Source organism: Heloderma suspectum, chromosome 15 (genome assembly GCF_057233095.1).
Source record: "Heloderma suspectum isolate Gila_16-S chromosome 15, 16-S_ref, whole genome shotgun sequence".
Taxonomy (NCBI): Eukaryota; Metazoa; Chordata; class Lepidosauria; order Squamata; family Helodermatidae; genus Heloderma; species Heloderma suspectum.
The window spans coordinates 6,167,335-6,191,430 of record NC_139472.1 but is presented as its reverse complement, the minus strand read 5'-3'; the positions used below and the strand labels follow the sequence as shown (position 1 = coordinate 6,191,430).

At 47.5% G+C, this 24,096-nt stretch overlaps 1 protein-coding gene across 9 annotated transcripts in view; it reads left to right on the top strand.

The window, feature by feature from the left end:
• The window catches only part of SAMD11 (sterile alpha motif domain containing 11), a 226,148-nt gene that overhangs the window by 85,717 nt on the left and 116,335 nt on the right, over window positions 1–24,096 (top strand). For 8 of the 9 annotated variants that reach the window (XM_084821698.1, XM_084821696.1, XM_084821693.1 and 5 more), the window contains one exon: window positions 1,912–1,962. The exons of the other annotated variant lie outside the window; for it this stretch is intronic. In XM_084821698.1, coding sequence (XP_084677824.1) covers window positions 1,912–1,962 — 51 coding nt within the window. The remainder of the gene's footprint in view (window positions 1–1,911; window positions 1,963–24,096) is intronic. 9 annotated transcript variants of the gene reach the window in all.

The window sequence follows — 24,096 nt, the reverse complement described above, 5'->3', positions numbered from 1 at the left end:
CCTTGAGTGCGTCTGTCTTCTCACCACCATGGTCACCAGCTGCTCTTGCGCCTCCTCCTCTTTCTCATCACTGCTGCCACTTGCTTGTTAGGCAGAGAGCCAGGTAGCAAGCAGGCCGTGGCATCTCCTGCTCCTCTTTAGCGCCACCACTGTCTGGGCCAGAGCAAGAGGCGGGTGAACAAGCCAGTTGCAGTGGGGAAGAGGAGGAGTAACTCCAGGGGGCTCTTGTTAGTGGGCCCCTGCTGGGGACTGGGCCCTCAGCAGGTGCCTGGCCATGCCTACCTTTGATGCTGGCCCTGGATGGAGGTGGAGAAGGGAGAACCCGAGAAACCAAAAACAGTCCGGAGCAAAATCAGCAGGGCTCCCCGTCCCCAGCCCGCCCAAGACAGTGTGGTCCTCCAATGTGCAGTTTTACCTGGATTTCCCAGGTGGGTTGCAAGAGAGACCTCATAGCCAATCAGGGGCTGAGGTGCTAAAGGAAACCTAGTCCAGGCTGGAGACTTGTTCCTGGCTCTCTGACAGGGCAATGGGTTGCCTGAAGCAGCCTGTAGAGGCTTGTCTGCAAATTATCAATCTACTCTCCAAGATGACAGGAGCCAGGGCACAGGGCTGGGGAGGGTGGGCTGCCCGGTACCTGGTGCTGACGGTGGTGGTGGGAAAAATCTCATCCGCTGCCTGTCAGCATCTAAATTTAGGCTGCCTCTTGTCTGGAATCTTGTCTCTCCAGCTTGCAGGCAGAACATGCAGAATTAATTTCAGAGGTGGGGAAAGGGCTAATGATTTATTTACAGCTGGAGGGAGGCGGGGTGGGGGGAGCCGTGCAGTGCAAAGACAGCGTTTGGGCTTCCTTAACACATGCCAGGCCTCGGTTGCTTCTGCTTCCTGCATGCTCATCCTATTACTTGAGACACCATCTCTCACTGCCACCCCCCGCCTCCTCTCTCCTCTGAACGTGGCCATGTGCCATGCTTTTCCAGCACGGCCCACATTACTCAGTTAATGAGAAGGCAAAACCCACTTTCTCTCAGTGTACATGTAACATTTCTTGATCTCTGTAGAGTTCAGAGTGCCCCACAGGCTCCCCTGTTAACTTCCTCCCTACCCACCCGAATGGTCTCGCTGCCCCCTTTCAGCATTAGCCACAGTATAGCGCAAAGGTGCAAAACTCAGACCTGGGGGTCAAATCTGGCCCTCTGGGGGTTCCAGTCCAGCCGTCTGGGTTTTCTTAGAAGACCACTCCCCTTCCCCCAGCCACACCCCCTCTCCCCCAGCCACACCCCCTTTCCCCCAACTCCCGATCATTTGGTGGTTTCCTGGCTTTTGTGCAAATTTTACCTCCCTCCCTACAAGGTTGAAATGCCTCTCTTTAGATGCCTAGTTACTGGCAGCAAGAACTTTAAACTAAAATATGCTGGTATTTCTGCTACTGTGGCACTGCCTCTTCGGCCCCAAACATTTTGCCTTTCGCCCCACCCACTAATGGCATGCTATGGCTTTACCTTTAAACCAGAGTTTAGAACTTGTATGTAAGCCCTGGTTCAAAGGTAACCAGGGTTAGATTAACCTCTGTGCAGATATGGGCCAGTACCTCTAATGCTAAAAAGGTGGGAGAGGATGCATTCCATCTTTTGACCCAAGGGGTGGGCAAGTGGTGGCCCTCCTGATGTTTTGGCCTAGAACTCCTATCATCCCTCACCATGGGCTATGATGGCTAGGGCTGATGAGTGTTGCAGGCCAAAACATCTGTAGCGTCACAGTTTGCCCACCCATGCACTTGACTGTGGTTAAGAGATGAGGAAACGTTACACCTGCAAAGCTGCACTTCTCTAAGCTATGATGTAATATTGGGCACCTGCGACTGAAAGCTCTTTTTCTCTTTCTCTTTCTATCTCTTTCCTCCTTTCTCAACAGGATACACGCACACTGGGATCTGAACATCTCTTTCCGTGAGACCTCTTGCAGGTACCAATTTTGGGCCCGTTCTTTGTTTGGTAGGCCGAGAGTTTATATGATAACGCATTAAAAATGGCGTTGCGAGTACTGTTAAAAATATGGAAGGCTGTTCTTAGGGTTTAATTATGTGATTTGGGTTTCTTGTTTTCGTTCTTCTTTTCCTTCCTTTGTGCTTTTATTGGGCAGTCAGCATTCCGGTGGAGGCGGGGTGGGAAGCTGCGGAAACACAGTTCTCTTTGAAAGTCAATCCTAGAGAGGGATGAAGGCATAGTTTGCACAGCCCGAGCAAGCAGGTAAAGCATACGAATCGTGTAGATCTGTGCAGAGTTTGGCATGAGGTAAAGCAATAGTGCAGTCTTCCCCAACTTGATGCCCTCATGCTGGACTGCGAGTCCCATCATCCCCAATGGCCATACTGGCTGGGAACTATGAGAGTCGCCATCCAACAGTTCAACTGCCATCATCTCCAGCGGCTGTTGTTTCTTGGTGGCCCAGCTTTTGCTACAGTACTGTTGGTGTACACTCCCCTGTAGTTTGTCTCCAACCCCTGGCATTCACAATTTTACTTCCTCTGAACATGGAGGTTCTGTTCAGCCATCATGGCTAATAGTGGCTCTTTGACCTACCTGGCATAATCAAGTTGCAGCAAATGCATAGCAACTAATTTTCAACAGATTGCTGGTTGGGCCGGTGTGTGCAACTATTTCAGCAGAAGACACACTTCTGCCAAGATCTGCTCTGCCTGTGCTTTCAACTGGCCAGCTTGTTGCATGAATTGCCCCCCTGTTGCTCCTCCGGGGCACCTCAAGTTTCAAAACCTACAGATAGGTAGGCCCAGTAGTGCCAGACTACGGAGCAGCAACCCAAATGGGTGTGACGAAGGAAGCCCGTTTGGGCTAGTGTTACACGCTCTGCATGGGGTTGCCTTTGGAAATTGTTCAGAAACTTCAGCTGGTCCAGAATGCTACAGCCAGACTGTTCACCGGAGCCGGTTAGAGAGAGCACGTGACTCCCTTGTTACAAAAGCATCATTGGCCTCCTGTCTGTTTCCAGACACAATGCAAAGTGTTGGTTATGACATACAAAGCCCCACCTGAAAGACTGCCTTCTCCCATATGAGTCTGCCTGGGTTTTAAGATCATCAGGGGAGCCCTTGTCTCAATGCTATTGCCATCACAGGCCCATTTGGTGGGGATGCAAGAGAGGGCCTTTTTGGTGACTTTCCCCTGGCTTTGGAACTCCCTGCCAAGGGAGGCACTCTGCTAGCAGGAAAAGATGTTTTTATTCAAGCAGTTTTTTGACATGTATGCTGGTCTGCTGGGTTGGGTGCTGTTTTTATTGTTATTCTTATTTTAAATTGTGCTTTTCATGTATTTGTTTTATGATGGATTTCATTACGTTTTTATTTTAGATGTTGGCTTGTATTGTCATTAACCGCCTTGAGCACTATTTCCTGGTAGAAACGTGGGGCATGATTAAATAAATAAAGGAACAGGGAGTTGAGGACTGGCTATTCTGCATATGGCCTAGGATGGGAGGTGCCCTCCAGATGTTTTGGTCTACAACTGCCACCAGCCCCCACCAGCATGGCTAGTAGTTGGGGATTATGGGAGTTCTAATCCAAAACGTCTGGTGGGTTCTGGGTTGTCTGCCCCTGCTCTTAGGAGGCAAGAGCCTGTTGTCATGGCTCTAGTAAAGGCCCATCGTCATGGCAGGTGGTGCTTGTGTACGTGGAAGGAGGATTTTTGTATATTGTGAGTAGGGATGTCCATCAGGGGGAAATCCATTTCATTTTTGGATTGACGGAGTTCCCCAGCATGCCTGACTTGGCTCACATTTGTGGGCCATCCCATGGAGTTTTCCCCAACTCTGAGCACTTTGTCCATAGAAATTTTTTATTTGCAGAAATAGAGATGTGTGCAAATTGCGGCTGCAATTTCCTCAAATCTCTGTTTCCGCAAATAAAAAACAAATCCAGAAAACCCACAAACTGGCCTGATCTGATGCAGATCCAGTCGGGCCCGTTCTTGGAAAACGGCCTGAAGTCTGGGGGGCCAAACCAAGGGAAGCTTTTCGAGCTTGGCCCCACAAATGGATTCCTCCGACATCCCTAACTGTGAGGCCTGATTGGGGAGTGCACGATACCTGCATGTGCTCCGTGCCCAGGGGCGCATTGCGCATCCCATGTGGAACGTGTCAGTGAGGGTGGAACCTCCCCATCGCCACTTTTGCACTGGGTCAGTGGTATCTCCGGTATGCAGCACTCCCCCTGCCCTCACTCCCCGGAGTGAATTGCATCACTCACTCACATGGGAGAAAGTAAAGGGGCTGCAAGGGGGTTCCCTTTACAATGGGGGCTCAGCCTCTGCCTTTTCCTGTTGACCTCCACCATCGGGAAGGGAGCCTCTTCTTTCCTGTGTGAGCTTATCCTGGGTTCTCTTTGTTGGTCGTGCTGCAGCAGCCTTCCTCAACCTGGGGCCTTCCAGATGTATTCGACTGCACCTCCCAGTGTTCCTGACCATTCTCTATGCTGGCTGGAGCTGATAGGAAGTGTAGTCTAAAGCATCTGGAAAGCACCAGGTGAGAGAAGGCTGTGCTGGAATATATGGTGGGGCTGAGCTGAAATGGACTCCTCCTTCGCCATAGCATTGGTGGCTGCCAAAACAGGCCTTTTCCGTAACGGGAGGGCAAATTTCTTATGCCTGGCAGAATTGGACATCCTATCAATCATCACCATGTGGTGGCTACCCTGCCCCGCTGGCCCACAAATCTCTTAAAAGTAGTGTTGCTCCAGGGCATTCGGGGATGGGGTTGGGGGGCAGGACTGGCAGCTCCCAAATGTCAGCCATGATGCTACATCTTGGGGCGTTCCAGGGGGAAACTGTGACCCCTCAAGAGGCGCCAAAGAGGAAAGATAAAATTCCATCCACCCACTGGTATGCTCCTCCCTGCCATGAACCTTCCAGTTAATTTCCACTCACCCTTCCATCGAAACAGCCTTCCATTTTCCACCTCCATGTTAACCCCCTCCCCAAGTTCAAAGGTTTGACCCTAGTTGGGGCAGTATGACAGCATGCTAGGTATTGGTGTACCATCTGGCGCAGCCTGCAAACCTTGTGTGACCTTTTTTCCCAAAGGTGATGTGCATCAGAGCTGAAGTCATCCCAGACGACTGTCACGCCACATAGCGCATACCGCCTCTTGTGCGCCTGGGGGTTTTGTTTTGTTTTTTGTTTTCCCCAGTGCGCCTGGGAACAGCCTGACTTGACTTTACCTGCCTGCCTGCCTTCCCTCACTCTCTTCCTTTGATCTCCTTTTCCAAGTCTACAAAGGTGCCTGCCTTTCTTTTCCCCTCCGGTTGCGCAGTCTGGTCACCTTGGAGTCACTGTCTCTGTTGTCCTTGATGAAAGAATGTTTAATTAGGTACAAACAGGTCCCTTGCTATCGGCGCCAAAACCCAACACGGTGAAACTTCTTTCCTCCCCACTCCCCCTCCCACTCTCTCCCTTTCCTGAAAGGAGAAAGATTGCAATCTCCCAAGGCCCTCATAAGTAATCCTTTCTCCTCAGCGCTTTGAAGTTAACGTGCGGCTGATGTTTTAGTACAGTTTCTGAGTGCGTCTCTCCCTTTTTATTTTTAAAGGAAGTGGCTCCGTGTGGTGACATTCCCTTTGTAAAAATGCATCATTCCCTCAGACGCTTTGTTAAAAAAAAAAAGCGTCAAAATTGCTCAGTAAATGAAGTGCTTTTAGGCTTCCTCTCCCCGCCCCCTTCTCTTAAAAAAAAAAAATCAAGCAAAGGCCTGTCATGATTCAATGCTTCAGGGAGCTGAGCATCTTTGGTGGACTTGAGGACTCCTGTTTTTCCCTTTTGGGAGGCCTTGGTCTTGCTAGAATTGAGGTCCCTCGTGACGGAGAATCGGACATGTGAACAAACTGCGGGAGAAGGGAGCTGCTCTCTCAAAGTTGCGCTTTCCGCCTGATTGGCGTGTTTCATGTTTTGTCCATGGCAGGAGAAACTGCAGACAGGAACGACGGCATGATTGCATATGTATCCATATCTGTCAGTTTGCCCTTCCTGAGATCTTAAACAGGTTGGTATGGTAGGACAGGGGTTCGCAAACTATCAGGCAATCGATCCTGTGGTGGCAACAGTCAGGGGCTCCCAGCCTTTTTGGGTCAGTGGGTGCAATTTGGAATTTTGAGACAGTGTCATGGGCACGCTCTCAAAATGGTTGCCATGTTGGGGGGTGGATTTCCCATTCATAAAATGGCTGCCATGTTGGGCATAGCCAGTCACAAAACACTCAGAAGGCAAAGTTAGACTAAAAGAAAAGCAACATGTCCTAAGTAAAAGGCAGAGGTGGGTTCTCAGCTTAAAAACACAAAACCATTCTTTTGAACCCAAATAAAGATGATGCTGAGGGGCAGAACTTCTCTTTGCAGCATGCCAGCCCCCCAATTAGAAAAGAAATCAATTAAGAAATAAAATAAAAATCAGGGGGAGCAGAGAGCATGATGGGCACCAAGAGAAGTGTCCGAGGGCAGATTGGCGCCCATGATGGAGACCACTGGTTCATGGCGTCACCGGCCCTATGTGGACATAACACTGGTTTTCCTTAACTAAGGCCAAGTATTAATATTTGAATACCTACCAAGTGTTGGCTGCAAATCAGGATGTGAAACTATGACTTGATGTTGGTTTGCAAACCATGATTTTTATTAACCATGTCTATGTGTAGAGCTGATCCTCAGGGTAGTTAAACCATGACTAAGACAGCCCCCCCCCCCCCAATCTAGCCTCTCTGTTCTCAAGGTGACACGCAGTCCTTGTTGGTGTCTCCCTATACACACCTATTGAAGGCAAGACTTAGCTCGTTGAGCTAACCGTGGTTTTGCTTTGTAGGGTCTTAGCTTGGGATAAGAGAACAGAGCATGGTTACTGCTAACTATGGTTAAGTCGATGGTCTGCACCTGGCTAGAGAGTCAGGGCCCAAAACGGAAGCTGTTCCAGCCTATGCCTTTTTCAAAGGCAAGACTCGTCAGTCTTGCCATCAAACCATCCCTCAGATCTGCCTAAACCCCATGAACCGGCTTCCTTATATGAACAATGTTAGATTCCTGATCTGCCATTCTTAAGCCTCCAAGCTTGTACATATGCCTACAGAGTAGGGATGCAGAACCTCTTTTAGCCCAAGGGCCAAATTCCTTTTTGGAGAAGCTGTTGGGGGCTGTATTCCACTGGTGGGTGGGGCAAAAGGGGTGCGGCCAGAATACCAGTATATAGCTCAAAGCTTTTACTATAACTCAGCTTTAGGAAAGGCATTTCAACCTTTTAGAATTAAGGAAAAAAACTACACAGAAGCTGGGAAACCTCCAAACCATTGGTGGTTGGGGAAAGGGGGCATGGCCATCTGGAGAACCACAGAGGGCCAGATTGAGATTTGGCCCCCGGGCCTGACGTTCTCCACTCCTGCAACAGAGAGTGCCAGTGTGAAATGGTTGCTTGAGCATTGGATGGGCTACTGAGTCCTGGGTGCACAAGCCTCCTTGACTGACCACAAAAAAAGCGCTGTGACCGTGCGCTAGTCCTTACCTTTTGCTAATCTACCTTGTTGGAGGATAAAATGGGATGAACTCCACCTATCTCTGTTTTATTATTTTATCCCACAACTAGTTCTACAGAAGCTATTTAGAGCCTCACGTGCATTCAGAGATCTACAGCATGCTCATGCTTGGCTTTTTGAGACTTCACCCAAGGTGACTTAATTCTCTCTGGATTATTCTTAAAAGTTCCTGCTAGAAGACATTAAAAAAAGAAGAAGATAATCTTTGCCTTGGCATCTCCTGCTGGTTGCTCAGCCTCTATTCCAGGGCGTTCTTCCTGCAGGCCTGGCCAACATAAACAAGGAAATGTCTGACTAACAAATGCACTAGTAGGCAATCAAAAGAGCCAGTCATGTGAAGGTGGCATTCTGGTGAGGAGGGTTCCCTCCCACCCCGCTGCACAAACGTGCTTTCTTTGCCGACACACCTGTTTGGTTTTCAGACAATAGCCAATGAGTGAGTGATAAATAGACTTGCACTGTTGTTTAACTCAAAAGGTATTTTAAAGTTACAAAAAAAGAGTAATCTCTGAGGTCTGGTGGAAATGCTTGTGGCTGATGTGACTCTGGTATGGAATTGGGTACCTGTGTGGTTTTCAGACTTCCTGTCCTCTTTCCACATGGACTTTTCTGAGAATATTTTGCATGTTCTGAGAAATGTTCTAAAGCCTTTTCAGACTTGCCCCTGCTCGTTTTATCCCAATCTGCAACATGGGATCCAGTTTTAATTTCACATGGATGTCCCTGTTCCTCCTCCTCTCTCTGACTGGGTTTGCACAGCAGACTGACCAACACTTAGTGGGTGAGTGTGGATTGTTTTGAACCGTGGTTTAGCATGGTGTCCAAACCCAGGACATTTTCCGCAGGGTGGCTTGTTAACCATGCAGTGTGGCTTATTTTTCTTGAACAAGCCACCTCAAGAACCCATGGTTTGTTATTGGGTTGTTCAGGGTGGTTATCAAGCCACATTGCATGGTTAACAAGCCACCCTGTGGAAAATGTCCAGGGTTCAGACGACGTGCTAACCCAAGGTTCAACAACAACCTGCAGTCAACCTCTGAGTGTGGGTTAGCGTGTTGTGTGAACAGCCCCTCTGTCTTTCTCATGACATATCTACATTGCAGGCATTCTGTTTTAAGGGTAATTCTTTCTTGTCAAGGAATCCTGGAAATTGTAGTTGTGTGTGTGTGTGTGTGTGTGTGTGAGAGAGAGAGAGAGAGAGAGAGAGAGAGAGAGAGAGAGGTTGATTTAGACCAACAGCAGGCAGAAGGTACACTGGGATCTACTGGTAGGCCTCCAGGTGATCTGCAGTAGATCAGCAAGGGTTCCTGAGTCCCAATAATTTAAAAATTGGAGATAGAAAAAAGTGCCATTTTTTTGCTCCCTTGTATTAGTTGTTTATCTCCCAGCCTCAGTGTTCTTCACCTGTAAACTGTGCCTATTAATCAATTGCCTCTGAGCAGAAGTCTTTGTGCAGCTCTGCCAGCCAGTTTCAGTGCTTGTGTTAGAATTCCTGATCTGTAGTAACGCAGATTCCAATTCCAAAGAAGGGCAATGCCAAAGAGTGTTCAAACTACCGCACAATTGCGCTCATTTCACATCCCAGCAAGGTGATGCTCAAAATCCTACAAGCTAGGCTCCAGCAGCATGTGAACTGAGAACTACCAGAAGTACAAGCTGGGTTTCGAAGAGGCAGAGGAACTAGAGATCAAATCGCCAACATTCGCTGCATCATGGAGAAAGCAAGAGAATTCCAGAAAAACATCTATTTCTGCTTCATTGACTACGCTAAAGCCTTTGATTGTGTGGATCACAACAAACTGTGGCAAATTCTTAAAGAGATGGGAGTACCAGACCACCTAACCTGTCTCCTGAGAAACCTGTACCAGGGTCAAGAAGCAACAGTAAGAACCAAACATGGAACAACTGATTGGTTCAAAATTGGGAAAGGAGTACGACAAGGCTGCATATTGTCGACCTGCTTATTTAATTTATATGCAGAGTACATCATGAGAAACACCGGGCTGGATGAATCACAGGTCGGAATTAAGATTGCCGGGAGAATTATCAACAACCTCAGATACACAGATGATACCACCCTAATGGCAGAAAGCGAAGAGAATCTAAAGAGCCTCTTGTTGAGGGTGAAAGTGGAGAGTGCAAAAGCTGGTTTGAAACTCAACATTAAAAAAACGAAGATCATGGCATCTGGCCCCATCACTTCCTGGCGTATAGAAGGGGAAGAAATGGAAGCAGTGACAGATTTTACTTTCTTGGGCTCCAAGATCACCGCAGACAGTGACTGTAGCCCTGAAATTAAAAGACGCTTGCTCCTTGGGAGGAAAGCTATGGCAAACCTACACAGCGTAGTAAGAAGCAGAGACATCACCTTGCCGACAAAGGTCCGTCTAATCAAAGCTATGGTTTTCCCAGTAGCAACGTATGGCTGTGAGAGCTGGACTATAAGGAAGGCTGAGCGCCGAAGAATCGATGCTTTCGAACTGTGGTGCTGGAGAAGACCCTTAAGAGTCCCCTGGACTGCAAGGAGGTCAAATCAGTCAGTCCTAAAGGAAATCAACCCTGAGTGCTCATTGGAAGGACAGATCCTGAAGCTGAAGCTCAAATATTTTGGCCACCTAACGCGAAGAGAAAAGCCCCTGGAAAAGACCCTGATGCTGGGAAAGATTGAAGGCAAAAGGAGAAGGGGACGGCAGAGGATGAGATGGCTAGATAGCATCACCGATGCAATGAATATGAACTTGAGCACACTCTGGGAGAGAGCGGAGGACGGGAAGGCCTGGCGTGCTATGGTCCATGGGGTCACAAGTAGTCGGACACGACTTAACGACTGAACAACAACAAGTAACACAGATGTAAATTTGTACTTGTATAGATAGACAGTCTGAGTGTATGGTTCATGGGATACATTTTTCTCCCTCTCTCAAAATACTAGAACCTGGAGTCATCCTATGAAGCTGGATGGTGGGAGATTCAGTACAGATAAAATGAAGGACTTCTTCACTCAGTGCATGGTTAAACTATGGAACTCACTACCACAGGATGTAGTGATGGCCACCAATTTGGATGGCTTTAAAAGCGGGTTGGACAAATTCCTGGAGGAAAAGGCTATCAATGGCTACTAGTCTTGATGGCTATGTGCTACTTCCAGAACCAGAGGCAGTGAGCCTGTGTACCCTGGTTGCTGGGGAACATGGGTGGGAGGGTGCTGTTGCGTTCATGCCCTTCTTGTGGGTTCCTGGTTGACAGCTGGTTGGCCACTGTTTGAACAGAATGCTGGACTAGGTGGACCCTTGGTCTGATCCAGCAGGGCTCTTCTTATGTTCTTAGGTAATTGGCTCTGCCCCTGAGCCACCACTTTGTGTCTCACTCCACCACCCAAGGCACCTGTCTCCAGCTGGTCAGTCTTGCGGTTCTGCTAAAAACCAAAGTAGATCTCGTAGGCCTGATTTAGAGATCTCTTGGTATGCCTTTTTTACAGTTGCACCAAACTACAGTTCTCAAGATTTGGATGTGAGAGACCATGACTCTTAAAACTAGAGTAGAACCAGTATAAAAGTGTAGTGCAGACATGTACTCTCATTCCATTGTTCTTTTTCTCTCCATCTGTCTTTCTGTTTCTTTCCCTTTGTTTTGTTTTTAAGAGCAAACATTGGTGTGCCATTGGTACAACCCATGTTAGGTTAGCCTGAAAGGCAATTGTGATTCCTCACCTGAAGACCAGTGTTGCAATACATACTCAGTTTATGCTGGGCAGTGACCAGATGTGCTTCCAGACTAACTTCCTAGTGCTAATAAATCATGGTCCTTCCACTGTAAGCTACAAGTGGAATTGCAATTGACTTTCCACACCATCGAGATATTGGGCATTTTCTGTATGTACATCTCAGTATGTTCCATCCCAAACCAGTCCCCCCAGTGCTATTCTTCTGACTTTTATTTTAAAGAGGTGTGGTTTTGATGTGGGTAGTGCTAACTATGGGTTATTGAATTCTGGGTTGTTGTGATGTGTGAACCCAGCTGCACTAACAAACCATGATTTGTTAACCACAGATAACCCAGAAAAAGAACCCATGGTTTGTTGTTGGGTTGTAAACTCTGGGTTATTTAGACTATGGGTTGTCATTATGTGTGAACCCAGAACCATGGGTTGTTTTGCCAAGCTACAGAAGCGGGGGGCAAGACTAGTAAAAAATAAACCCAGCCACTTTGTATGCTGGTACTACAGCGTTGAAAGGCATTTGGGATACAGAGAGAGAGTGGGCCAAGGAGGAGGGAAACAAACAACCCAGAGATTGAGAAAACAAACTACGAGTTGTTCGATTGTCTGCCAGACAAACCCTGGGTAGGGCAACAAACCATGGGTTAACCATGGATGAAATAAACTATGGGTTAGCATTATGTATGAACCAAGTCACTGGCTAGGTGAACCTATTACAGCATGGCACACTTTCACTATATACCCTTTGTGGTGGGAGCCATTTTTATCACATGTCTTTTTAATCAATCTTTTCAATGGCGCTAAAACACTTCTCTGGTTATATATGTATTTAAAAATCAAAATAATGAATTCCATTCAAATGGAAGAGTGTTATAGCACTATATCCACGTACTGAAATATATAAATTATAAAGCTGATGAAAAAAGAATCCCCTTCCCAGTCACTGCAGTTTTAGCAAGATGGTTAATGACAGCGGTTGAAAAGGGGTGTTTTTTTTAAAAAATTGCCATTATAGGGGCTATAGTGCTATACCCCCATCACGCCATAATGCTGCTTTAAAGGAAAAGTATTAAAGCGCTATACCACTATAATGCTAATTTTTAAAAAATCATTAAAAAACTTTTTAACAACCTCCATTACTAAATGACCTTACTAAAATGACAGTGAGTGGAAAGGAGATTCCCCCCCCCCTTTGTCTTCAAAATGTTTGTATTGCATTATAGGGGTGGCAGCACAGCATAGCTTTTTCCCATTCTGAAAGGCTGAAATGCCTCTCCTAAAGCGTAGTTACTGGCAGGCAGAGCTTTAAGCTAAAATATGCTACTATTTTTGTAATTTGAGGGGTTTGATCCCGCACCTTTTGCCTTCAGCCCTGCCTACTGCTGGAATGCGGCCCCTGAGAGTTTCTCCGAAATGGAATTTGGCTCTTGGGCTGAAAGAGGTTCGGTACCCCTGCCTTAAAGGCCCAGAGCGTAACACGCCTCTGTCTCTCCAAAAGCTCATCCCAGGCATGTTGGTGCAGGGACTCTATAACACGTGGAGCTCTTAGAGATGGTTGTTCCGCGACATTGCTGGAGCTAGGCTCGGGGACTACAGATGTCGGTGCAGGCTTGTGGATCACCAGCATTTCAGGCTTGGGTGTCTTTGGTTCGGCATTGGTACTTGGGCCTGGAGCCCCTCTGCTGGCATCACTGGTTGCTCAGCCTTGGAATCCAGGCCACTGCCAGACTCTGGGGTCAAGAGAGCTCCAATAAGATGGAAGCAAAAGATGGGAGAACACTGGAGGATTAGAAATGGGTGATGGTGTCTCCACCCACCCCAATAAAATGGGGAGTGAATGAGCATAGTGATTTCACAATGAATCTTCGCAGCCAGGCCAAGTCTTTTAGGCCCCGCTAGAACCGAGAGTGTCCCATTGACTGCGCTCCACACTATTCTATGTCTGCAAATTGCAGGGGGCGGCAAAGTGGTGGACAAGCTGTTTGTCAAGGAGGCTCGGTCCACTTATTACAAATTATTTCATTGAAGACGAACCCCTGGTAAATTTCCCCAGGAATCCAGGGGCTCCCTGGGCGGCTGCTTGAAACCCAGCAGGGCGCTCCATTCAGGGCCGTTCAGCTTGCCTCTTGTGCTGTCGCCAGTGAGTCTTTGTATTAATAGCCACATCGCGCCGTGGTCAGGGAATGATCGATAACGTAGGTGCTTGATGGATGTCGAGAGGGAAGATTTATAGGTGCCGATAGCGGTCGTGTTGGGCAAGCCAATGGAGATAGACAGCGGAGGCGGAGGGGTGTGCGAGTCCTTCAGAACTCTGGCAAGAAAGAGCCGCTCTGGAGATGCGTATCTGCAAGTAAAAGGTCTCCCGCTTCCTTAATCGAAATGTCCCTTATGCCTGGAACCCCTTCCTGGACCACATCCATGAAGCGATCTCTCTCTCTCTCTCTCTCTCTCTCTCTCTCCCCCCCTCCCCCCTTTTTTTCTCCCTCCTCTCCACCACTTCCTTCCAGACCCATTTCTGTAGTAAAGCCTTTGGCTCATAAGAACATAGCCGTTCTGGATCAGGCCAAGGGTCCATCTAATCCAGTGTTCTGTTCACACACTGGGCCGTACCACAGTGGTAGAGCCCCTGCTTTGCTTGCAGAGGGTCCCAGGTTTGATCCTTGGTATCTCCCGGTAGGGCTAGGAAAGAATCCTGCCTGAAACCTTGGAGAGCCACTGCTTCCAGTCAGTGTCGACAGTACTGGGCTAGATGGACCCAAGGTCTGACTCAGTATAAGGCAGCTTCCCATGTCCCTACCCAGCTGCCAGTGGGAAGCCCAAAAGTAGGACAGGAGTGCTGCAGCACCCTCCTGCTTGTGTTCCTTAGTAAGTAGTATATGCAGGCATACTGCCTCTGATACTGGAGGTAGTATATAGCTATCATGGCTAGTAGCTATTGACTACTAGTAGCCCCTTATTTCACAACCCCAACTGAAACAAAGCTTAAGGATAGATGTATGTGTATATGTTTCAAACCAGCTTTTGCACTCTCCTCTTTCACCCTCAACAAGAGGCTCTTGAGATCCTCTTCACTTTCTGCCATTAGGGTGGTATCGTCTGCATATCGGAGGTTGTTGATAATTCTCCCGGCAATCTCAACAACAACAATGTGTATATGTTATCCCACTCTTTGTTCACGGAGCCCGGGGTTCTGTTTTCCTCCCCTCCTTCCATGTTATCCTCTCAACCAACCTGCAAGGTAGGTTAGTCTAACAGAAAGCAAAAGAGACTGCCTAGTTCAGGAATGGGGAGACCTTTGTGTTCTGCACTCTTCCGTAGCCTGTTGCCCTCCAAACCATACTGCCTGGGAATTATGGGAGTTGTAGTCCAACACATCTGGAAGGCACCAGGTTGGAAAGGCTGGTCTTATGGGATCTACTATTTTTGTTGTTGTTGTTGTTCAGTCGTGCCCAACTCTTCGTGACCCCATGGACCATAGCACGCCAGGCCTTCCTGTCCTGTGCTCTCTCCTGGAGCGTGCTCAAGTTCATATTCATTGCATCCATGATGCTATCTAGCCATCTCATCCTCTGCCGTCCCCTTCTCCTTTTGCCTTCAGTCTTTCCCAGCATCAGGGTCTTTTCCAGAGAGTTTTCTCTTCGCATTAGGTGGCCAAAATATTTCAGCTTCAGTATCTGTCCTTCCAGTGAGCACTCAGGGTTGATTTCCTTTAGGATGGACTGATTTGACCTCCTTGCAGTCCAGGGGACTCGTAAGGGTCTTCTCCAGCACCACAGTTCGAAAGCATCAATTCTTCGGCGCTCAGCCTTCCTTATAGTCCAGCTCTCACAGCCATACGTTGCTACTGGGAAAACCATAGCTTTGATTAGACGGACCTTTGTCGGCAAGGTGATGTCTCTGCTTCTTACTATGCTGTCTAGGTTTGCCATAGCTTTCCTCCCAAGGAGCAAGCATCTTTTAATTTCAGGGCTACAGTCACCGTCTGCGGTGATCTTGGAGCCCAAGAAAATAAAATCTGTCACTGCTTCCATTTCTTCCCCTTCTATATGCCAGGAAGTGATGGGGCCAGATGCCATGATCTTCGTTTTTTTAATGTTGAGTTTCAAACCAGCTTTTGCACTCTCCTCTTTCACCTTCAACAAGAGGCTCTTTAGCTCCTCTTCGCTTTCTGCCATTAGGGTGGTATCGTCTGCATATCGGAGGTTGTTGATAATTCTCCCGGCAATCTTAATTCCGACCTGTGATTCATCCAACCCGGCGTTTCTCATGATGTACTCTGCATATAAGTTAAATAAGCAGGGTGACAATATGCAGCCTTGTTGTACTCCTTTCCCAATTTTGAACCACTCGGTTGTACCATGTCTGGTTCTTACTGTTGCTTCTTGACCCTCGTACAGGTTTCTCAGGAGACAGGTAAGGTGGTCTGGTACTCCCATCACTTTAAGAATTTGCCACACAAATTTGCCACACAGAATTTGAATTTGAATAAGAATTTGCCACACAGTTTGTTGTGATCCACACAAAGGCTTTAGCGTAGTCAATGAAGCAGAAATAGACGTTTTTCTGGAATTCTCTTGCTTTCTCCATGATGCAGCGAACGTTGGCGATTTGATCTCTAGTTCCTCTGCCTTTTCGAAACCCAGCTTGTACTTCCGGTAGTTCTCGGTTCGCATACTGCTGAAGCCTAGCTTGTAGGATTTTGAGCATCACCTTGCTGGCATGTGAAATGAGCACAATTGTGCGGTAATTTGAACATTCTTTGGCATTGCCCTTCTTTGGAATTGGAATGTAAACTGACCTTTTCCAGTCTTGTGGCCACTGTTGAGTGTTCCAGATTTGTTGGCATATTGAATGCAGCACTTTAACAGCATCATCTTTTAGGATTTTAAATAGCTCAGCTGGGATACTGTCATCTCCGCTAGCTTTGTTGTTAGTAATGCTTCCTAAGGCCCACTTGACTTCATTCTCGAGGATGTCCGGCTCATGTTCAGTGACCGCACTATCATGGCTATCAGGGACATTCAGATCTTTCCTGTATAATTCTTCTGTGTATTCTTGCCACCTCTTCTGAATCTCATCTGCTTCTGTGAGGTCCCTGCCTTCTTTGTCCTTTATCATGCCCGTCTTTGCACAAAACGTTCCCTTGAGATCTCCAATTTTCTTGAAGAGATCTCTAGTCTGTCCCATTCTGTTGTTTTCCTCTATTTCCTTGCATTGTTCATTTAAGAAGGCCTTCTTGTCTCTCCTTGCTATTCTCTGGAACTCTGCATCCAGTTGGATATATCTTCCCCTTTCTGCCTTGCTTTTCGCTTCCCTTCTTTCCTCAGCTGCTTGTAAAGCCTCATCAGACAGCCACTTGGCTTTCTTGCATTTCTTTTTCTTTGGGATGGATTTCGTTGCTGCCTCTTGAACAATGTTACGGACCTCCGTCCATAGTTCCTCAGGCACTCTGTCTATCAGGTCTAATCCCTGAAATCTATTCCTCACCTCCACTGTATATTCATAAGGGATATGATTTAGGTCATACCTGAATGTTTTAGTGGGGGGTTTTTTTGTACTTTGTATTAAAACCCTGAAGTCCACTAAGCAGAGCTCATGTGTAAAACAGCGGCTCAGGTCATCACACGTAAGCTAAGAATTAAGGAATAAGGTTCCTCTGAGCACATGCTCAGCCCAGGAATCAGCAGTCAGTACCAGAACCACGTTCACAAGTCCTTCCACACACAAATCCACTCCTGGTTTTCCCCCAGGTGCCCCCCTCCCCCCTTTAAACAACCTAATGAATTGAGGAGAGAGAAAAAGAGTTTTTTTAGTTAGCGCTGTTGTTATACAACTGGGAGTCGGGAACTCTTGCTGATCTACTGTAAATCACCAAGAGACCCACCAGTAGATCCCGATCTACGTTCTGTGCACTCCTGGCCTAGAGCTTTTCTACACAAGGTCGTCAATCTGCTGTATCTACTTTCACTTTCCTTGCAGAATTAAGCTCTGAGCACTACATGAGGAGTGTTTTCTTTCCTGTTTTTCTACTACATAACCGCTAGGTGGCACTGTGGTATAGCAGAATAGCGCAATCACACAAAAGGAAATCGCTCTTTCTTCCACTTTCACAATCAAATGCTTCATTTTCCCCGCTCTAAAAAAAAAACTCACCAAAAGTGCTGGTTGAACACAGAAGCGAAACTGGAGGGTCACAACGTTGTCTGAAGAACCCATAAACAATGGTGAGTGCATGATAAATGCCTCGTGTAGAAAAGCCCCTAATCTCTATTGGCAAATATTTATTTTCCAAACACGTGTGTGCAGGTTAATAAGAATGCAGAGGGAGGAAGGGGTCCTTAACCCTAACCCCTACCCCTCACCCAAGCCTGACTGCTTGCCCTTGTACCCAGGCTGCTCAGCTGGGTGTGGGACAATAGGGGGGAAATCAGAGGGGATTTACAGGTATGAGGGAAGCTAAGCACTGCTCCCTCCCAATTCTATTCCCCCCCCCCATGCCCTGACATTAGTGATGTGAGGCATAGGTGGGGTTGGGAACCCCTTGTTTGCCTTGGCATGTCGTTCCACCTGAACCTGGTGTCAAGGCCTTTGCTTATGTTCATCACTTCTTAGACTTGCCTCTCCCCTCACCCCCACCCCCTTCACTTAGGTGAAGGACTAAACAGTGATCTAAACAAGAGCAGGAGAAACCTGTGTTTTATTCAGGCCCCCAGGTGCTCGTATCTCCCACATCAAAAATGCCCCCCTTGGGTGTTGGGGTTAGGTCCTGAGGATTTGCCTAACTGTACTGAGATGGCCTTTGCAGGTTTCAAACGTTTTATCTGTGGTTAATTTGGGGGGCAGAAAGAGCCATGCCATTGCCTCTAGATTCAAAACATTGCAGGGTGATCGACTGTCATGATTTACTTTCAGCGGTTCATTACTTGCCTTTTCAGGAGATCGTGTTTGGAGGAAGCGTTTGGATGGATGTTCATACCTGACTTGTGGAGTGTTGCATACATAAAATCATATTTATCTCCCTCCCCGACTTTAAACATACTTAGGCCTCGTTTTGGAGTTGCCTCCTGTGTTGACCATCCTTATGAACAGCCTTGATAATTAATGATTTTTGAAATTGGGACTGCATTCCTCCTCACCCCTGCCACCCTCTGCCACCTCTGGGAAATTTTACGCATGCTGTTTCTTGGTGTTGAGCTTGGATCTTGCAATTACTCCTTCATCCGCCCGGAGTGGAAGGAAGGTGTCTACTTGATGTCTCCTTGGTATGCAAAGAGCCCTTCAGAAGGCAGCAGAGTGTAGGTGAACAAGGGAGCAGGGATGTTGAGACGTACAGAGACTGATAGCTGAAGAGAACACAGAATGTCTGAGAGCCCTTTTGCAACAATGGAGTGCCCTCGATCGCAGAAGGGGCTAAACTACAGGAGTGTTTTATCCTGGTACTGTAACATCTGGCTCACACACGGGACACATGACGTACACCCCAACCCATTGTGCTGGCACTATTTCATCCTCAATATCCCACTGTTTCCCAAGCCAATTTTATGACGATTTTTCCAGTGCTTGCGGTTTCTGTGCGCTACAAAGACACGTGTGTTTCAACCTAGCAGCTAGGAAACTCAGGAAAAAACAAGCAAGAACGAACAAACAAAATGGCATCATGACCTCCCAACCTTCCCCTGCCCACCCTCCACAGTCTGTCCCAGTCTAATATAGGCAGCTTCCTATGTGAGCTATGAGAGAACACATTTATTATATTGCATTTTTATCCCACACTTCCTACCTAGAACTTCAAGGGGCTCCTTCCACCCCCTCCACTGTATCCTGAAAATAATCCTAGGATCATAAGAAATGCCTTACACTGAGTCAGACCCTGGGTCCACATATCCCAGTATTGTTGACACTGACTGGCAGCAACAGCTCTCCAGCATTTCAGGCAGCATTCTTTCCTAGCCCTGCCTGGAGATGCTGGGGATCGAACCTGGGACCTTCTGCATGCAAAGCCTGTGCTCTTCAACTACGAAGTAGGCCAGGCTGAGAGAGAGACCAAAGGTCAGCCACTGACCTTCATGGCTGAGTAGGGATTTGAACCCAGACCACTCCAGGTCTCCAAAACTAAGCATTACACCACACTGGCTCTCTCATAAAGGCTCACAGAGCAGAGGAGACAGAAATGAAGCCAAGGGGGTCTCGCTTGCTGCCTGAAGAGAAGAGGAATTCAGGATGACTTTACAATCCCAGAGTCTAGCAGAGATCCAGAGCCTGGATTTGCAGCATCTCTTGCTTGACACTGGAGTAAGGTGGAAGAGTAAGGGAAGCTCTCTCGATCTACAGGGCTGCATAGCCTCGTTCTCACCACGTTGACTTGCCCAAGGTTGACCTGAGCATCTCAGATGAAAACGCCGCTGCAGCCTCTCCGCGGGATGCAAGGCCCCCCATTCAATATCGAAGGGCACTTATGCGCTCAGCAGCCTGTTCCCTCTTTCCGTCTCCTGCCCTCCCCGCTCGCTGATTAGACACTCGATTGCAAAGCTTGAGAGCCTTGACCCAAATCCTTGAGTTGCTCATCTTCAGGTTTTATCCTCCCAGGGCTGTTCTGTCCGCCATCGACCAGAGAAGAAAGGTCTTGGCCATGCAGCGAGCGATTAGGGAGGTTTTGTCATGCTGTGTGCAAGACGATAAGCGCATTGGGGGGGGGGCTGTGTGAGAAGGAGGGAGGAAAGGGGGGCTCAGATCAAGTTGAGCTGTCAGCTTCTCTCGGATCCCCGTCCTTTTCTTTCGGCTGACTCAGAGGTCCTGGTTTTACCTACCCAGGAGCTTTGGAGGCACTGACCTTGCTTGCCAACTCAAGGCCTTTTCAACTTGCTTGCAAAGCCCAAGGGTTCTTGGAGGCCTCTTATTTGAATCGTTCACACCCAAGCAGGGGGTGCCAATTCTGTTTCCTGTGCAAAAATATGAGGCTGTAGAAGAGGGCAACCATTGCAGGGCTGTAGCACCTGCCCGAAACAGGAAAGACCTCAGCATTTGGAGCTTTTTTTCATTTAAAAAATTATAGCTAAGGGTGGGAGCATGACAGTGGTTTATAAAATCAGCCATGGTGTGGAGAAAGTGGACAGTGGTGCGCTAGATAACTTTAGCCCTGAACTTAATGGTTTTACGGAAGCCTTCTTTAAATGGCCACGTGCATTACATTCTGTTGTGAAGCACACAACTATGCAATGTGTTCTACGTTGTGCTATCTTTGAAGATGGTTCACAAACTGCAGCTAGTGCAGAATTGGGCAGCCGTTGTTGACTGGGAATAAGCAATGTGAGCATACAACCCTGCACTGGTGGCCAATTTGTTTCTGGGCCAAATTCAAAGTGCTGGTTTTACGTTATCACACCCTACATGGTGTAGGACCCCAATACCTCAACGGCCGCCTCTCCCTGTATGAACCTACAGTCCATGAGATCAGCTTCCGAGGTGATTCTCTGTGTGCCCCTTCTGAGGGAGGCTTGGGGGAGGGTGTCTCTTCGGGAATGGGCCTTTTCTGCGATAACCCTGTGTTTATGGAATGTTCTCCCCAAGGAAGGTCATCTGGCACCGGCACTGACACGGTCAACTTTTCAATGCCAGGCAGAGATGTGCTCCTTTTTCCAAGCATTGGGACATTCGTTATGACCCAGTTGTGGTGCTGCTCATTCTAGGCTGTGAGCAGGGCGAGATTTTGTGTATTTGTGGATGAACACTTTTCCTGATTTATTGTTTTTACTTGGTTTTTGTAGTATTTATTTTTATTTGTCATATTGCGCTGATTATGATTTGTATCGAATTTGGGGTTTTTTCTTTTTCTTTTCTTTTTCTGCTTTTCTGTTTTCTTTTATCTTCTTCCTGGTATATTAATCATGGATTTCTGTATAGTGTGTGCAGGTCGCTCTAAGACAGCTTGTTGCGGTAGGAAGCAACACCTAAATTTAATAATAATTAATAATAACAATAACAACAAACATTTGTCTTCCCCCCACCCCCGCACTCCATGCTTTACAATTGCTTCTACATTCCTGATATGTTAGAACAATATTCTTTGCCAACTCTGATTTTTTTAAAAACAACAACACTCTGAGCATGTGCAGTTTCACAGTTCAGTGAATGATGAAGGACGATGGTGTGATAAAAGTCTCATCTGGAAGCACTCACTGTCTGTATTTTTTGCATTTTGTTTCCTCTGACCTCACTGCTTACATCCTGCCACACGCACGCCGACATATACATATTTATTTACTTGCAGTACGTTTACCCTGTTCTTCAGCCAAAAAAGGCTCCGAAAGTGGCTTATGAAGATTAATAATAAGAGCCCCTAAAAGACATGACACAAAAGGAAAAGGGATTGGCAGGGAGGAGGCAAAAAACAAAAACTCAGGAACCAGTTCTTAGTTTCAAAGATCTTATAGGTGTTCTTTCTGGCAGGAAAGGGCAAAAACAAGTTCCCTGCATCTCCTCCTTCTCTGGTGGATGGATGGGGTTAGGTTGGCCTCTCCCTTGCCATAATATTCTTCCTGGGAGGCGGGGGTGGGGGGCAGCCTCTTAGTGGCCCTTTGGTGCTCTGGCTGATGGATGTATATATCCCTATCCACTTAGGACAATGCTTCTTGCATCTGAGGAAGTGGGCTCTAGTCTACAAAAGCTTCTGCCATAATAAATGTCTTTATTCCTTAAGGTGCTGCAAGACTCTTTAAGTTGTTTTCTGCAACCACAGACTTAACGTGGCTGCCCCTTTGGAAATTCACATGACATGCAATTTGTGGGACGTGCTCACCATGTGGTGGTGCCGTAAGAGACTTAGGTGGCTTGAAATGGGGATTCGGCAGATTCATGGAGGAGGAGCAGGTCTTCAGTGGCTGTTGCCCATGATGGCTAAATGGAATCTCCACCGTCAGAGGAAGCATGCTTCTGAAGATCAGTTGCAGAAGGGCAGCAGAGAGGAAAGGCTGTGTCTTCCTGCCTTGACTGTGGGCTTCACAGAGGCATCTGATTGGTCACAGAGAGAAGCAGGAGGGGCGGAGGGCTCAATTGACCTTTGGTCTGATGCATCAGGGCCAGAGCTGCAGAACCTTAGACCCAGCGGCCAAATCCCCAGAAAGCCCCTTCCCTCCAACCACTGAACATTTGTTGGTTTCCCAGCCTTTGCGCATCTTCCCCCTCCCCTTTTGAAAGCTTGAAATGCCTCCTCCCGATTCTGAAAGGTTAATCAGAGGCAGTATGCCTACGTACACCAGTTGCTGGAGAACATGGGTGGGAGGGTGTTTTTGCGCTCCTGCCCTGCTTGTGGGTTCCTGGCTGACAACTGGTTGGCCACTGTGTGAACAGTGGACCCTTGGTCTGATCCAGCAGGGCTCTTCTCATGTTCTCTCCTAAGGCTTAGTGACTGAAAGTAAGAGCTTTATGCTACAATACGCTGGTATTTTGGGGCCCACCCCTTTTGCCTTCATCCCCGCCCACTACTGGAACTTTGGCCCCCACGAGCTTCTCTGAAATGGAATTCGGCCCTCCGGCTGAAAGAGGTCTCCCACCACTGCTTTAAGGCTTCCACTTTGTGAGAAGGGGTACAGTCTGGGAGGGTTGTCTTATAAGAGCTGCGGCCAGGGCTGGCGCAAAGGACCAAGGTGATCGCTCTGTGCTAATCCAGAGAGGCACAAACTGGGTTTTTTAATTCACGGTTGCCATTCATGTACAAAGCCCCTCTCGGCCTGAGAACCAGGAGACTGGCTTCTGGTCAGAGTAGGCAATACTGGACTAGATGGACCAGTGGTCTGCCTCGGTATAAGGCAATATACAATAGCCTTCCCCAACCTGGTGCCCTTGAGATGTGTTGGGACTATGCTGGCTGGGGATGATGGGAGTTGTAGGCCAACACATCCTGAGGGTACCAGATTGGGGGAAGATTGTCCTACAGTGATGGGCAATGGATACGTGAATGCATGCTTCTGCGCTCACACTGTCTCTTCCGCTCCTGTCCACACCATCCTGATGTTCCCCTTTAAGAATCTCATGCCCAGTGGTGTAGAGGAGGCAAGGCTCACAGGGCCGCTGTCAATAAGCACTTCTTTATTAGCAAGGATGCTGACATATCTGCCACCCCCTTCCAAATTCCCGGTTTCCTCTGAGCTTAGCTGCAATTACAGCTTGGGTGGGGGTAGGTGTAATGAATTTTCCCAGCAATTATATATTGTTCCTTGTTGTAATGCAAAGTATTTTGCAGTGGCTTGTTCTTGAATGGGCAGTAAGACCCATTAGCATTATGAAATACTTATTCCTGTTAAAGATGTAAACTGCTACAACTGATTTCTTGATATGGATCCACACAGCTGCCTGAACTTTTGGCCTCTGCTTGGGGACAGGGCTATGGGGATTGTCATGATGAGTGCCTGCACGTCCAGATTTACCACTGGACCATAGGGATGTATGGATTTGTAAAATCTGTTCCATCTTTCGTGCATTGTCAGGTGCCTTTCATTCTGTCATCCGCTCGCTGGCGAAATTGGATTTTTCCCCAATATTCCGAATTCGTGCAAACTCACACTTGCACAAATTTGCACCCCCCAAATGCACAAATACCCCCGGTGCATTTTCATGCTTTAGACTATGGGGGAAATGAGCATTATCGGCCAGTATTTTTTTATTTTATGTATTTTTCTATGAGTAAATTTGTAAATTTCTGGAAAGTAAAAAAAAACAGTCCTCAAGTCTGCAGTATCCATGAGACTTGGGAAAAGCCTTGGAATCATAGAAATCCGAACTTGTTTGATTCCGTTGCAGATTTC